The sequence below is a fragment of the Diabrotica undecimpunctata genome, chromosome 3 (assembly GCF_040954645.1).
Source record: "Diabrotica undecimpunctata isolate CICGRU chromosome 3, icDiaUnde3, whole genome shotgun sequence".
NCBI classification, from domain to species: Eukaryota; Metazoa; Arthropoda; class Insecta; order Coleoptera; family Chrysomelidae; genus Diabrotica; species Diabrotica undecimpunctata.
This window is the reverse complement of record NC_092805.1, coordinates 162,136,476-162,153,060: the sequence shown is the minus strand read 5'-3', so window position 1 is coordinate 162,153,060 and position 16,585 is coordinate 162,136,476. Positions and strand designations below refer to the sequence as shown.

Below are 16,585 nucleotides of genomic sequence, written 5' to 3'. Positions count from 1 at the left end.
ATATTTAAGAGTGCCATATGGTTTGGATTCAACATTTTATGAAATAAGTAAAGTTTTGATTATTTTAATAACAAGTGAATGACACCTGCAGAAACTGAGAGATTTTTCTCTACTTTAAAATTGATGACGTTTCTAAGGAATATATGTAATAATAATAATAATAATAATAATAATAATAGCGTTTATTGTCCAACAGAATCCATTTATAGGACAAAATACAATACTAAAGTTAAATGTTATATTAATAATTCATAAGTACTAACTAAATAACACATTTTTCGAGTATTTTACCTTAACACAAAGAAACTACTCAATCACCTAGGTAGATCTCAGCCATCCTAGTAAGCTGCTTTAAACTGCAGTGAAATATATCGCAATAAGCACTTAAGGAATTATAATAGTTGCACATGAGAAATAGAGGAGAATTTAACATAAGATTAGTTCTAGCTTGTGTATTTCTGAACGTAATCGAATTTCTCACTGGATAAGATGGAACGTTAAAATTTATTTGTCGAAGAATATCAGGGCAGTCAATGAGATTATGTAGTAGCTTGTACAGGAATATTAGGGAGGCATTAATTCGTCTAGATTCTAATGATACTACGTCCAAACCGCTACACAACTCACTATTGCTGATGCCCCTCTTGGGATATATGCCGTTAATTTTGAAAGACAAAAATTTTAAAAATTTACGTTGCACCTGCTCTATAAGTTGGATATGTACATCATAAAAAGGTGACCAAATGACAGAGGCATATTCCAGTTTACAGCGTACAAAAGTGTAATAAAGTAATTTAATTGCCTTAATATTAGTGAGATTTCGACTATTTCTAATTATGAATCCATAAGATTTAAGTGCTTCTTTAACCTTTAAATTTACATGTTCAACAAAGGTGAGTTTATAATCAAATGTAACTCCAAGGTCTTTAATTTTATTTAAACGTTCGAGTTCATTGCCATTGATAATATAAGGATGGTATAAATTAGACTGTTTTCTAGAATAACTAACTACTTTGCACTTATTGGCATTAAGATTCAAATGATTTGCATTACACCATTCATGTACACGATTCAGTTCACTCTGCAAAAAATGGCAATCATTAAGGTCACTTATCAATGAATAAATCTTTAAATCATCGGCATAACATAAACATGGTGCAGAAATTGATTCACACAGATCGTTAATAAATAACAAGAACAATAATGGACCTAGATTAGAACCTTGTGGAACCCCTGAAGAAGCTAGGTACTTTTCCGATTTGTAACCATTATAAGCAACAAACTGCGTTCTATTTGACAAGTAAGACCTCATAAAAGTCACGGCATCCTCAGAAAGACCAAAGAGACACAATTTAAAAAGTAATACGTCGTGGTGAATTCTGTCGAACGCCTTCGTAAAGTCAGTATATATGACGTCAACTTGACTTCTATTATCTAGGGCCGCTGAGATATATTGTGTGACCATTAATAAGTTTGTCACAGTGGACCGGTTGGAGACAAAACCATGTTGATATTGAGACAGCTGATTACGAGTGCGTGAGTAAATACGATTATACAAAACTATTTCAAAGACTTTCGATAGATTGCAAATAATGGAAATTGGTCTATAGTTTTCTACCTGACCCTTTTCGCCAGTTTTGAATATTGGGCACACTTTTGACTCCTTCCAGAGACTCGGATATTCCTTGTTAAGAAGACATAAATTAAAAATTTTTGATAGTGGCACAGTTAAGGCACCTATGCAATCCTTAACCAAAAAGGATGGAATATTATCAGGTCCACACGTCATTTTGTCTTTCAATTTCTTACTAGCCAAAATTATCTCAGACTTTAAAATAGGATAAAAATTTAAGTTATCTGCGTTAATTGAGGAAGAGTTAGCCTTGAAATTAATATCTGATGACAGAAAAACACTCTTGAAAAATTCTGCAAACATATTCACAATATTTTGTGGGTCGGAGGTAGTAATGTCATTATATTTCATCACACCAGGAATTCTTGAACTATTATTTTTTGAATTTATGTACGACCAAAACTTCTTGGGGTTGATGGATAAAGCAATTTGGATATTCTCGACATATATATTGTAGGCCAAACTGATTTTTGATTTGACAAGGTGTCTTAACCGTTGAAACTCAAGCAAATCACACTGATTTTTGAATCGTTTAAACTTTTTTCTAAACTTTGCTTTTAATTTGATGTTGTGAATGATATCAGCATCGAACCAGGGTGGGTATTTATGGCTAAAGTTTTTGTAAACTGGAATATACTTATTGAACACAGAAAAAATCTTATCATAAAAGTTATTTAAAGTTTCATTAACGTCATTAGAAGTATCCAGAGAGTTCCAATCCGTTTCATACAGTTCTCGATATAAAGCAGCAAAATTTGCTTTTTTAAAGTTGTAAGTTAATTGCTCCAAACCATACCTAAATTTAGGCTCTTTTACAAATATATCCGTAAATGTTATTAGAAGAGCTGGGTGATGAGAGTCTTCATAGACCAAAGGTGAGTCATCATGCTTCACTTCACAACTGAAATGCGATAAGACCAAATCTAGCAGTCTACCCAAGTGATTAACAACATTGTTAAATTGTAATGTAATGTCGAAAGGACGCTCTCATAAACGAGAGGTATCGTATTTCTCCTCTTCCTAAATATATTATGCCCTACCATAATTTATTTTGAAATGTAACTAATGTCAACAATTTTTCTTATGTTTGGAAACATTTTAACAAATTTTATGATTTACTAAAATTTATTTTAGCTTCTTCACCAAGCGGATTCCTTTGCCATCACCAACACAGCTACCTTGGGTCTTCTAAGAGGAGTGGCCTCGATAATAGGTCGAATGCCGCACGAGGAGTTGACGAAGTCCTTACGGGAATTATGTTCTATGCAGCTCAATCCGATATGTCAAATCATAGAACAGGATGTTCATCCAGTGAAGGGGGCCAACACAGATCCGGTAATGTGGCTCGATAGACTTAGTGCAGTGCTTAGATATGTTAATGTACATATTCCCGAAGGTAAGTGATTGACAGATACATAGTATCATTAGCTACTAGCTGTCTTAAACACTTTCAATCTTTAATTCTGAATTATGAAATTGTGCAATATAATGGCAGTGGTCTTATAGGTAAATGATATGAGTAATAATTAGCAACTATTATTACCTTAAAACTTGTTATTGTTCTGAAGCTATTTTCTTGTGGCATGTTAAAGTAATTACTATTTAAATGGGAATAAGCCACAATTAAAGGTTAAAGTACGTTTATTGACGTTTCAATTTCCACTTCGGAAATCGTTCTCAAAATACAAACATTAGTAAATTAAACAAATTTTGTTTAATTTAAGCGACTGAGATTACACTGTTGTGTTTGAGGGAAGTACTGCCCGGCTTGAGATGCGATGATAGAATACTTAATTGTCGCTCCAATCCAACAATTTATAGGAAAAAGCAAACCGCCAATCTCAACGGCTTTTAACGAAATTAACTTTCATAAAGTGAGTTATTTCTTGGCATAATTTCAGCAATAATCCATTTTTTTGTAATATTTTTCCGAAGAAAATGCATAAATGAAACAATAAAACTGAAATATTTATTACCTTTTGAATAAGGATTCCAAAAACAATAAAACTTACCAACACACTTCTGAGGAAATATTCATACCTTGTAACGAAAGCGATGTGAGTCAAATACGAGGAAGAACATTTTACGACCAGATATTAAGTTGTAAAAACGGAAATTTTCTACTGGTTTTAATTTGGAACGAGGTATATCGAACGCAAACATGTATATCGAATATTGTTTTAAATTATTAATTGTAACAGAGAATAAAAAATTCTTGATGGTATGTTAAAGGCGGGTACGCATATGCGAGCCAAACGGTATGCATACGGTATGCGAACGCTATATTCGTTAATGTGTACGGCAGAAAAAACCGCTTGCGTACTGTTTCATCGTGACTCGTCGCGAACCAAATTGTTGCGGTTTATTCCACGACTTCAAAGGAAGCTCGTCTTTCAGTTTGGACGGCGCTTACTAGACGCAGCGAACATTTTTGTTGTCTTATCTAAAGTATCAAATCGACATTGTGCGAATGACGTGTTCCTTCCTAGAGAGACGTGAGAAAACAGTAAACTGATTATTGTACATATTTTTATTTTTGTTAAACAAGCAAATGCTGTTTTGATTTAACATTTTCGATTGTGCCTTTCATGTGTGTGGGGGAGACTGGTGTGGGTTGTTACAAATCTCACAAATTGTTTTTTTGAGTCAGTTGAAGTTTTTGAAATTTTTAATTTATTCTAGCCTATACTAGGGAGTCTATTACACAGTATCTTTGGCCCAAAAGCTGGTTAAGTATTACAGAAATGATTGCTGGTGTTGATTGTTAGAGAAATTAACCCATAGAGTAAATAAATTAAATAGGAAGTAGTAAAAAATATATTTAATACTACAATGACAGAAAAGAATATGTGTAAGCGTTAGAAATAAAAACAATAACAAATTCTGGTAACATATTTTTAAAGAGAAAACACTAATCACAGTCAGATTTACAATTAAAGCCAATGTATAATGGGCTTTTGTTTGTACAGTTTAAATGGGTAACGTGCTTACATTCTCGACATTGTACTAACCACCAATCTTCGGGGCTTGATGAATATGGACCACCGCATACCAAGCACAAAACTTCCTCATTGGAACACTCTTTTTCGGTTGCTTTCAGGGGTGCTTTTCTCTTTTTGATATTTTTCTTTAATTGCAAAGATTTTGTCTTTAGATTATGTTCAACCTGAACTTTACGCTTGAAGGTGTCCCTTTTCTTCGAATTTTCTTCTTCAATCAACAGCTTCTCTGGTGTATCAGTCAGAATATAGCTGTCTTTCGTCTCGTTCTTCCTTCTTTTTTGAGTTTGGTTAGATATGCTTTCGGCAGTGGCTTAATATCTTGAGGCGAAATAAATACAGGTGGATTATTAGGCTTGGCTGACGGAATAGTGTATAGTTTAGGTGACAAGGTAGTGGATGGACCCGGTTGACTTTTCAAGTGACTGTTGTCTTGAACTGTAGGTGGTTCAGGTTGATTAATTTCTATGGTTTCTTCATATAGAGGTCTATGAGTTACGGTCTATGAGTTGATGCAGTAAAATCACTATCGTTGGAAAATATCTTGATTGACAGGCCAAATACTAGTGCAGGAGAAACCAGCAAGAATATTGACAGGCATAGTGGTCAAAGGAAATGATGTTTTCATAATTAAAGACCAATCGTATAGTCATTCTTTTTTCAGCATTGTTTTTCATCCACTGATTTATTATCTAAAAGTTTAAGCCTATGTGAAGTGTGCGGCAGAAATGAAAGTGGAGTAATGAAATTAGCTCTCCAAAATTCAATCAGAGAAATTGAAATATGAGACTTTATTGGCTTCACTTGATTTTACGTGTTTCGTAATAACAAGAAATTCATTATCTTGCATCCATCCAGACTTATTTCCAGTTCCTATACACTCAACTGGTCCATCTCTAATAAAGTGGTCTTGAAAACGTAACCGTGTGAAGACGAACATTGGAGGTACGGTATTCCCCACTTGCTTAGTTCTTTTTCTAGCTATAACTTTGGATAGCTTGTAAGGCTCAAAATTATATCTGTCTAAATTAGTTGACAACTTATTAAAAAAGTTTACATTTTCTTTACTAAAATTCATTGCTCGTGAAGGGCTAGTAGCTTGAGGTGTACAAAGACTTAAATTTGAATTTCGTCGCATGAATGCAATAAGCCAATCCTCACTTGCACGTTTAGTCGTGTCCAATTTTTCTGGGCAGGGCAGTCTGTTACACTTTGCAAATTGAAAAGCTAACTTGCGTAAATCTTTTGTGGTAAGTCCGAAATACAAATATACAGCAGTTTCGCAGTATTTAGCAAGCTGTAACTACATTTCGTCATTAAATACTCTGTTGTGAGGATTGTATCCAACCAGAGATTGTGAGTTTTCAGCTAACGATTTAACATAGCGATATAAAGAATCGTGACACATACCATAATCTTTAGTCACTTTTCTAATAGATTGGTTAGTATCTATTTCCTTCCTAGCTGCTTCGTCATAAATAACTATTGGTGTTAACCCCAATAATTGGTTAAATGTGCACTGGAACCAGTCTCTTAAATTGCGCAGCCAAGATATACGTCGTCTCCCCACGCTTCGTTTGCCCTGAATCTTTCCTTGGATAATTAACTGGAGCAATCGGTACTTTTTCCCTCTCATCACATGACCAAAATATACAAAGATGATTTTTGTATATATTATGCCCCTCATAGAAAAAGTTAGCTACAGTAAACGGAGGTAAAGATGTTAAAAAAGATTGGCCTTACCTTAAAATATTTCCAAGTTGAGGTTTGAACGGTAAAATCAACAATTTGTGTCGCAACTAAAATTTACTTTTATGATGATGATAGAAACAAGTGACTCTAACTTGTGCAGTAGGTTACGGCCAACTCTGAAACTACAGTCGGTGGTGTGAGGCAGATATCCGTCTATGCATATTAGTGCGTTTTGATTTATTTCAAATGATTGCGCCAATATCACTGTTGTTACAAATGACACCAGTCTCCCCTACGTATCCAAAATGTGTACGCATTTTGACGTTGAGTTCGCAGTTTTTAGTTTAGTTGGTTTAAATTTTGTACTACTTTGAAATAGCTTGTGATATAAAAAACAGTTTAAATTTAGTGTATATTTTTCGGCGTGAAGTTCTGTGAACATGAAGCTAGAAACGTGACGTAATAAATACCCTAATTACAAATTAAATGAATATGACGTGTCCCTAGAGACGTGAGAAAACAGTAAACTGATTATTGTACATATTTTTATTTTTGTTAAACAAGCAAAAACAGACACATAAATCAGTACAAATTATAAATAAAATGAATCATTTCGCACATGTGTGTTCGTTGTTGGTTTGTCGCTTTCCATGGATCGAGATAAGTATGCGATCAGTACGATGTAGAATATTTTTCAAGGATCTGTACGCGTACGGTACGTATACCGTTTGGCTCGCATATGTGTACCCACCTTAAGACTAACAATATATGTTCTCCTATCAAGATCTGATTATATTTTTGATATAAGGCATGTTGCAGTTGTTATTAAGATGTTATGTTATAAATTGTGTAAATTTCGGTACAAAATTTACTATATTTTGGGAACTACAACAGATAGAGTGAAAAAAATTTCGTAACAAAGGCGACCAAGAGAAATTGGTGGGAAATGTGACCGCTAGGGGTATTTTAAGTATTTTATAATTGGTCATATACCAATGATGGCTCAAATCTTTTCTTATTGCAAGTAATAACGATAGATGGCGCTGGTGAATCTTGTCGAACTTGTACGAACGAATATAAACGCATATAGAGGCACATTTCAATTGGGAAATTTGGTCACGATTGCTATACTTCAAAATAGTCCTATAGAACGAGACTGCATAAACTCAAACCTAAAACCATTAACATTTAAGTTATATTTAAGGTTCTATGTCTTGTGTTTGGTAGTGGGAAGGTCACATGGGCAATAAACCCCGCCCTTTAGAAAGAAATGCAGGGACTGCTTGCGTCATTTTTCTCTATCGCTCTGGGGGAATGAATCTATATTGCAGCGTTCAGTGTAGGTATTTTAGGTCTATGTATAAGTGGGCGCTTAACCTAACGTAAGAGGTCTATTGTAGTTCATCCCTTAAAGTTGTCTTTCAGCCAAGCCTTTTTAACAAAGTCTATTATGGTCTTTTGTGAGACTTCTAAGAAGTCGTATGGCTCGTGTAGATACTGCTCAAACTTATTAAGCCTGATCCTATCTTGGGCTTATATCAGAGATGGCTCTGAAAAGAGCCCTTGATCTCTTGAGAAATAAACGCACTCGTGGGGTTCCTTCCTTGTCTTCTCCTTTGCCACATAATCTTATATATATATGTATATATATATATATATATATATATATATATATATATATATATATATATATATATATATATAGTGATGAGTGCGTTAAGAACCAGCAAAATAACGCAAAAGATAGAAGTGAAATAAAAAGAGATGAAACTAGTAGAGGTGGGAAATTATCAATAGAAACCTATAATTTACATTACAATACATTACCACTATAGATAGTTTCTCACCTTTTGTCGCTAGTTTATAAGCAGGTTGACTTCACTCATAATTATACGTATGACGTCAAACATTAACATTTTTTTAATTTCGCATAAAGTAAAAACTGATTGAAGGCAATAAACTAAATAAATGTAAGTAAAAACAGTTTAATTACAGAAACGTCGCAAACACTCTTGTCACTACAACATTATCCAAGCTTGGTGGTCTAGTGGTAAAAATACCGTACTTTCACGCAGACGCTCAGGGTTCGAATCACACATGAGGTTTTTTTTTTTGCAGTAATGAAAGTTTAAATTTTAAATTATGCCGATATCTTCTGCTTTGAATCACTAAACATATATGTCAGTCTTTATTAGAAGTATTTAAAGTAAAACATGAAAATGCTATTGAAAAAACAATGTCGTACTTACTTAAAAAAACATTCGAAATAAATGTATTTAAACAAAAGTCTCCATTAGCAGCAGAACAATAACCCAAATTATTATAAAAGTTGCTTCTAACATTAGATAATGTTTACGGACTAACACCTCTCATTGAATCAGAGATCTTTTCTCTTAATTCTTGGAGATTATTAGGCCCATTGTCCTTAAGTCCACATAGTTAGGTCTTGATATATTCCTACATAAAAAAATCACGAGGTGCAAGATCAGATGATCTTGCAGGCCAAAAAATATCTCTGTGGCCACTAAGTAATCGATTAGGAAAAGTCGCACTGAGATATGCACTGACGATTGCGAGAATTATAATGCAGGACAACCATCGTGTTGAAACTATATGGAATCAAAAGGTATTGGTAAATTACGAAGGTCCGGGACAATTTGATTTTGCAGAAGTTAGAAGTATTTTCGCCCATTCAACATAGGCCCTTCTTAGGAACTCTTCCCTATAAATCTTCTTCCTTAGGGAGTCCTAAACTTTAATAAATAAATTATAATTTAAAAGTTGTGGTTAATTTACATTTAATATTAATTCCAAAAGGAAAAGGTCACAAAAGTAAATAGTACAATAGTATTTAATATATGAGAAATGATTTTGATTTTATTACATATTAAACAAACGTTCTTGTAAATCTACTAAGTACAAAATCTACTTTCAGGTGTGGAAAACCCTTGTAAACCGGTAATTCTCGAAGTGTGGCCGGTATTGTCTCGCACGTTCGATAAATACCAAAGTGACATTAGGATAATGGAGAGATGTTGTCGCGCTGTGCGTTTCATGCTTCGGTGCGTTGCGCAAGAAGTGCGAGAACTCTTAGAAAGTCTAGTTGGACAAATAGTGAGGATCTATACGTTATACCAACATTCGTGTTTTCTGTATGTCGGTAGTATACTTGTGGACGAATACGCTATAGATCCGATATGCGTGCCAGGACTACTGGATATGCTACAAGCGTTTCTAGAACCTACCTTTCACGTGTTGCAGGAGGAGAACGGGTTGAAGAATCATCCCGATACGGTAGATGACTTTTTTAGGTAAATAATTTTTAATACTATTATATTGTGCACTATTTTAAAGTCAATATACACAATAGTCGTAAACTATAAATGAGCTTAGTCATAGTAAATCTTGTATTTATACTATTAATCAATTAGTTTGGAATATTCGAAAATAAATCTAAACCTATAAATTTATTCCATCGTACAACAAATTTATTTGGATATCTCCTTGAGCAATTCTAGAACCATACTGATCTTACAATATTATATTATAATTTCCGCATATATTTCGCTATATGGATCAATCTATTAAAATTTGCTCGCACAATTTAATAATAATAATATTTACTTAATGAAATTTAATACACTCAGATGCAAAAAAAAACGCAACGGGGAAATTTTTGGTCAAATTTAAAGTATTTCAGTTTTTTTATTTTTAGCTTTATTTTGATGATTTTTTTAGCACATTGTGTAAAAATTTATAAATTGTAATTTAGTATAGTGAGTTTTTTTAATAAAATTTTGTATTTGACTTATTATACGGGATTAATCGAAAGATGGTTTTTTATCCTAACTTTGAAACATCCTGTGGAATAATTCCGTTAGCGGATTTTCGTAAAACCTTGTTTTTCGGTTGAAACCATGTCTTCTAAGTATTATGTTTTTTGTTTCATGCGAAAATATGGATTGGTTCATTTTTAGGAGCGAAATGACTTTGCCACTCACAATTTACGATTTTTCCTATTATTACCATTATCTTTTGTATTAATTTGTAATACGACGATGGGGGCTTTGGTGACTGATATCGAAGGAATGTCATTTCGACATCCCAGAAGCACTGTATTTAAATAATGATTAAAAGCAATGACATGATCTTGGTTTTAATGAACAATGATAACAATAACAAAACATAAAAAAAAACTTAAATTTAACTTAACCTAATTACGCAAATAACAAAGAAAAACTACTAAAAAATACTTAATACTTTGTATTGCCTCCCCTCGTCTCTATAACTGCCTGTACACGTCGGCTCATGCTGTCTATGAGGTTGCGAATATCATCTTGCTGGATGTTTTGCCATTTCTCTTCTAGAGCCAAGCGAAAGTCGTTAATTGAGGCAGGTGTGACTTCGCGACCTCTAATATTTCTACCAAGCATGTCCCAAACATGCTCTATTGGGATAAAATCTGGCGAACACGCTGGCCAGTTCATTTTATTAATACCAACTTCCTCTAAATATTGCGTGACACACATTGCAGAGTGGGGTCGTGCATTATCTTGCATTAATAGAAAATCATCGCCGATATCTTGAGAAAAGGGTACTACGTGATTCGCTAAAATTTTCTCAATATACCGGTGTACAGTCAACGAACCCTCAATAAATACCAATTCAGTGTGCGCCTCTCGAGATATTCCTGCCCATACCATCACCGAACCCCCTCGATGGCTAACGCGGGAACTGAAAGCACTCTCCGCAAATCTCTCTCCAGTTCGACGCCATACTCGTTGCCATATTAGCCACTCTGTGCCGTGGAAGTAATTTGTACCCAGTTGCTGGTTTGCAACTTTGCAAACTAAATTCATCTAATCTTCGACGAACTGTAAATACAATTACAATATTGCCTCGAACCTCTTGAAGCTGATTTCTTGTTTGCACCGCTGTTGACTCGTATAAAACGATTATATAAAGCGGTAGTTTTGCGCTTTACGTGAAGCGATGAGTGTGTGTGTGCTTGTTTTCCAAAAATCGTGTTGTTCAGTGCCTAGTAAATTTTGTTTGATTTCTTCACTCTGTTTATATCTCCTGATCGATTGTTCTGTTTTCTGATATCACTACCCCTAAATATTCAAAAGTTGATAATACTGTCTCAATTTGGTTTTCCTTGGAAAATAATGGTACGCCACCGAGATATTTCAAATACAAAAAAAATTTTTGACAGTTAACATTTAAAATGTTAATTGAACTTAATATTAAATGAAAATACATTTTAGTTAAAAACCATTTCAGTTTCATTATTTCATATTTTCATTATAGTTTCTATTTTTTATACACGGCAAACTTTTATTTAAAAAAACTGGTGATACTAATATTTTTCTGTATGTTATTTAGGTTGTGCGCAAGATTTATGCAGAGGGCACCTTTAGCATTTTTAAAATGTTCTTCCTTGGTCCACATCTTACAGTGTGCACTTTTGGCTTCTTCACTGGACCACCGAGAAGCGAATATGTCTGTGATGAAATTCTTTTACGATTTGATAAACCAAGGCCAGAGCGGGAGGGCTGATCCCGAATTCAATCAACGACAGATGTTAGTTAAAAGGTTAGTATATATATATATATATATATATATATATATATATATATATATATATATATATATATATATATATATTATTTGAATTATTAAATTTATACTTAAATACATTTATTATTTCAAATATTGTTTATAATTTCAAATTAAAAAGGGTGTATTATTATTATTTTATTTTTGAAATTCCTTTTTATTTTTAGAACTTTTTTAGAATTTTTTTTAAGCCGTTTTGGCAATAAAACATAACCATATTTTTAGTTAAATAATATTTACATTTATAAATGTACTTTTTCGGCGAATTGACATGCACTCTAGCTGTGTTCCGTTTTTACTCTGGCGGCATCGCGGCATGGATTGACTTGACGATGATCGTTTGCGAAGGCGAGGTAGTAGGATATCGTTTGGAGAGGGACTCCAGTCGAACAAATTAATTAATTATAAAACATCTCGACGTTGTATTGAAATTTACACTGGTAATTGCAAATCAGGGGATCTGAGTTATTAAAAATCCTATGTTCCGTAAAAGTTTTTCCAAATCTGTATTATATACACTCCGCGTCATAGAAAACGGGCAACCCCAAGTATTTAAAATATTTTCGAAATTATTATTTATTGCTACAAAATTAAGCATTTATTTTTTTGTATATTGAATTAATATTATTTTATTTTTAATGTGTCTTGGGTTATTTAAGTTAAATGGGTTGTTGCGAAAGCAAACCGACCATGTAACTGGATTGAGGATATTCGTAGAACCTATAAAACAAAACAGTTTTGAAAAAAAGTTGTTTACAACTTGATCAATTTTCGAGGAAGCGATTGTTTTGAGAAATATTGTAAAGGGTTCTAATGAGTTTTAAACTCATCTCTGTATTACAGTAGCCGACTTAGTGTGAAGAAGTCTTGAGTTAATAACGATGAAGAATTTTCAAAAATCGGTTGAAATTGTAACGTTACTGTGAAGTGGATTAAGTCAAAGACAAGTTGCAAGACAATTGAATGTTAGTCGTTCGACTGCACAAAGGACCTAGCAACGATTTATTGTGACAGGATCTCACAAACCGCTAGGGAAGATCGCGACGTCATTCTTGCTGCATTACGGAATCAGACCCAAACCGCTAGAATACTTCAAGGTCATTTACAGCAAGCTCAAGGACTAGCAATCAGCCTTTCTACTATTCGGAGAAGATAAGGGAGCAAGGTTTGACAGCTTGCAGTCCAGCAACAGGGCCCTTACTTTCCCCAGCTCACAAAAGACGAAGACTCGATTTTGCCTGTGAGCACATCAATTGGACAGCAGACGATTGGAAAAAAGTATTGTTTACGGATGAGTGTAGAATGTCTATTTATGGTAAAGATGGACGCAGTAAGGTGTACAGACGAGCTGGAGAACGTTTCGCTGGTTGCACTGGGCACCACGGGTTGCTTTTGGTGGTAGTTCAGTAATGTTTTGGGCAGGTGGTTTTGGTTTTTGGGTGGTAGTTCTTTTGATGCACATACGGATCTCGTCGTGATCGACAGAGGAGCATTAAGGTACATAACGGAAATCTTACAACATCACGTGATGCCCTATGCTGGATTTATTGGCAACGAATTCCTGCTAATGCAGGATAATACGAGACCACACACGGCAAGGATAGTAACGGAGTACCTTGACGAGGTTGGTATTCCAAAAAGAGACTGGCCTGCTCAAAGCCCCGATTTCAATCATATTGAGCATATATGGAGCCTGCTAAAAAGTTGCGTTAGGCGTAGCATACCTGCTCCAACAACACCTGTAGAGCTTCAGATGGCACTCATTGATGAATGGGCCACTTTTCCCCAAAGAGATATCCAAAACGTTATAAATTCCATGCCAAATCGAATGAGGAGTGTCATCCAGAATCGAGGTGGCAATACCCATAACTGAAAATAGATACCAGCTTTTTTTTAAATATACAGTTCATTGTTGTTTTAAAAACTGTAAGTTGATTTTTTCAATAAATTTCCTATTTTTCTTAAATTTTTTATTTTCGATTGATGTTTTACGATAATGATGAAATTTTATATTAAACGAGTTATTGATTCATTTTCAAAAAAATAAATGCTTAATTTTGTAGCAATAAATAATAATTTCGAAAATATTTTAAATATTTGGGGTGGTCCGTTTTCTATGACGCGGAGTGTATATATTGAAATTATTTTGTTACATCTAACTCAAATTGTCATATACATTTTATGAACTGATTTTAGTTTGAATTCCATAAATTTTGGTTTGTAGTTGTTACATTCTATTTATTTTGTATATTCAACAGCATCCTCGACGAGTATGGCCAACAACTAGTCTCAAATTTAATCCATTCTTGTGTCTTCTACCTCCATTCCTACATGCTCAGCGAAGTCGGCGACGTATTCGTGCAGCTGCTCGATTTTGACAGAGAGATCACCTGCAAATGGGTAGCGGCGGGTCTCGATGTGTTACCGAAAAACAGTAACGGTGGCATTATGGCCGCCACACCTCAACAGTTGACGGATATACATACCACTATTAGTAGGTAAGTCAATCACGAATCATTCAAATTGTCCAAATGTAACGAATAGATTATTTCATTGAGTTTAGTTTCCCCATTCATGTTAGAGTTAGCAATTCTTTTTATTTAATAAAAATTGGATTCTACGGAATCAAATCTATTTGGAAAGTTCTTTTCATTGTCACTTTATATCAATATTTTTTAAAACTGGTAATTAGTACTAATCTCACTTGCCAATGGCAAGTGTGATCTCTGTAATGAAGGTTGTTTATGTAGGAAATGTTATAATTAGCTGGTTAATTAATTAAAGTCGTAAGCAATGAAATAAAATATATGATTGTAAATAAGAAAAACAAATGGCATAACTCATAAATTATTATCAGTTCAGAAGAAGCCCACTTACCATTTTTTTGGTGTTTTTTAGTGGTGGACGTGGTACGGGGAATATTTCGAGTCTAGTGTGCTCCGTAATAAATTACAGCTGTCATCTCAAGCTTTTGGTACAAAATTATGTATGCATTCCCCTATTGAGAAATTCAATAATTTAGATAAGGTTTCAATAAACTGATCTTTTAAAAGCGCTTATCTCCAGCATTCTGCGGTAATTATTGACAAATGGTTCTCGGAATTGACAAACATGTTGTTACGACAGTTTCGTGAGAATAATTTCATATAGAAAAAGTCCCTTGACGAAAAAGAAGAAGTCTAGAATTTTCGGAATATCATTGAAAAATCCTGAAATGTCTAATGAAGTGTGGAACGGAACGTCAGAAAATATATATAAACAGATGTTGTTGACAGTTTGTAACAGTTGTAATTGAGTTTTTGAAGTTTATAAGTAGTTGTCATTTTCTTAAAGTATTGTAAACACGTTGGTATTTGAATAAAGTTTAAAGAAGATTAACAATATGAATCAAGCTAATTTTAATGTGGGAATTCAAAATATTTACTAAATACTTTTCCAAACAACGTTAATAAATATAAAATTTCTATAGTCGATTTATTTATGTTTCAGGTCGAATACTTCCAAGTCCGTAACGCATGCTCTCAAGGATCTAGCCAGGTTATATCGTTAACATTAAGAATAAATGTCTGTTTTTGACATATGTGTATTGTGTAATATAAATATTTTATATTGAACTTGTCAAGTGCTGAATTATGTAATGATTGGTTGCATGTGTATAGTTGGAAAAGAAGATATTGTATTTTTATTGTCATACAATTTAAGAATAAAATACTGTTAGTGTTCCCGTCAGGTTTATTTGGCATGCAACCAATTCCAATCAATAAGATCGAAAAACTTGACGTAAAGTTGCATCGCTAAATAAAAATAAAAGAACAACTTTCTCAAAGTGTTATCCTTTTTATCCTCAAATTTGCATACTTTAACAGCTTAGGCAGTTCCAAAGGATTATAATATTGTACTGGGAGGGAATTTGTGCCGTTCTTTTATAAGGCTAATAAATACCAGGTAACACGTACCAATAAAAGTCAGATATAAAAACCATCATCCGTCATTAATAATATATATGACGTGAACTAGGATTAGACCGCCATGAGACAGGTTAGTTTTATCCGACTGATAACTTATCCGATAATAATCCTATTCAATAAGAAAAACCCGCAAGTTTGGACATTTGGTTACAGCGGGTAATGGTGTGCAGCTACCATCCGTTAGATTATGCCTCCAAGGCCGTATTCTTTTTACTCAAAGGTAGCTAGATATTTCTAGGAGTTTCGAGTCAAAAGGCTCAAAACAATGTGACTTCACTAGGCAATCATAATTCGTTAATACTGTCGGACGTGTCGTTATTTCCGTCGAGATACCAGATTGTTATACGGACTAACAAGAGTATTATAATCTTTTTGGTGTTGCAACTTGGAATTGTTTTTAGACGACTTACCTACACAGCAAGCTGTTGCATCTACTACAGCAGTTTCCACGCTGATATCTACTGAGAATCATTCCTCAGTTTCGAGAATTGATTTGTTGTTTTTTGTATGAAAGTAGACAATTGAATTTCTTTTCAATTCGAGTTCCACCATTCTCCTACCGACAAGGAGACATGTGGGACCTCGAGTTAAACTGAAATGCCGTTATGTTATAGTAACATAACATGCCTGTGTAGCGACCTCTATATGAGGCATATAATCCATTTTCCTGTCCC

At 33.9% G+C, this 16,585-nt stretch overlaps 1 protein-coding gene across 1 annotated transcript in view; it reads left to right on the top strand.

Moving 5' to 3' along the window:
* The window catches only part of Tnpo-SR (transportin 3), a 29,888-nt gene extending 14,124 nt beyond the window's left edge, over positions 1-15,764 (top strand). The window contains exons 8-12 of the mRNA XM_072527424.1: positions 2,768-3,029; positions 9,260-9,635; positions 11,710-11,919; positions 14,202-14,441; positions 15,433-15,764. Coding sequence (XP_072383525.1) covers positions 2,768-3,029; positions 9,260-9,635; positions 11,710-11,919; positions 14,202-14,441; positions 15,433-15,493 — 1,149 coding nt within the window. The 3' untranslated portion in view covers positions 15,494-15,764. The remainder of the gene's footprint in view (positions 1-2,767; positions 3,030-9,259; positions 9,636-11,709; positions 11,920-14,201; positions 14,442-15,432) is intronic.
* Positions 15,765-16,585: the final 821 nt, after the last annotated feature.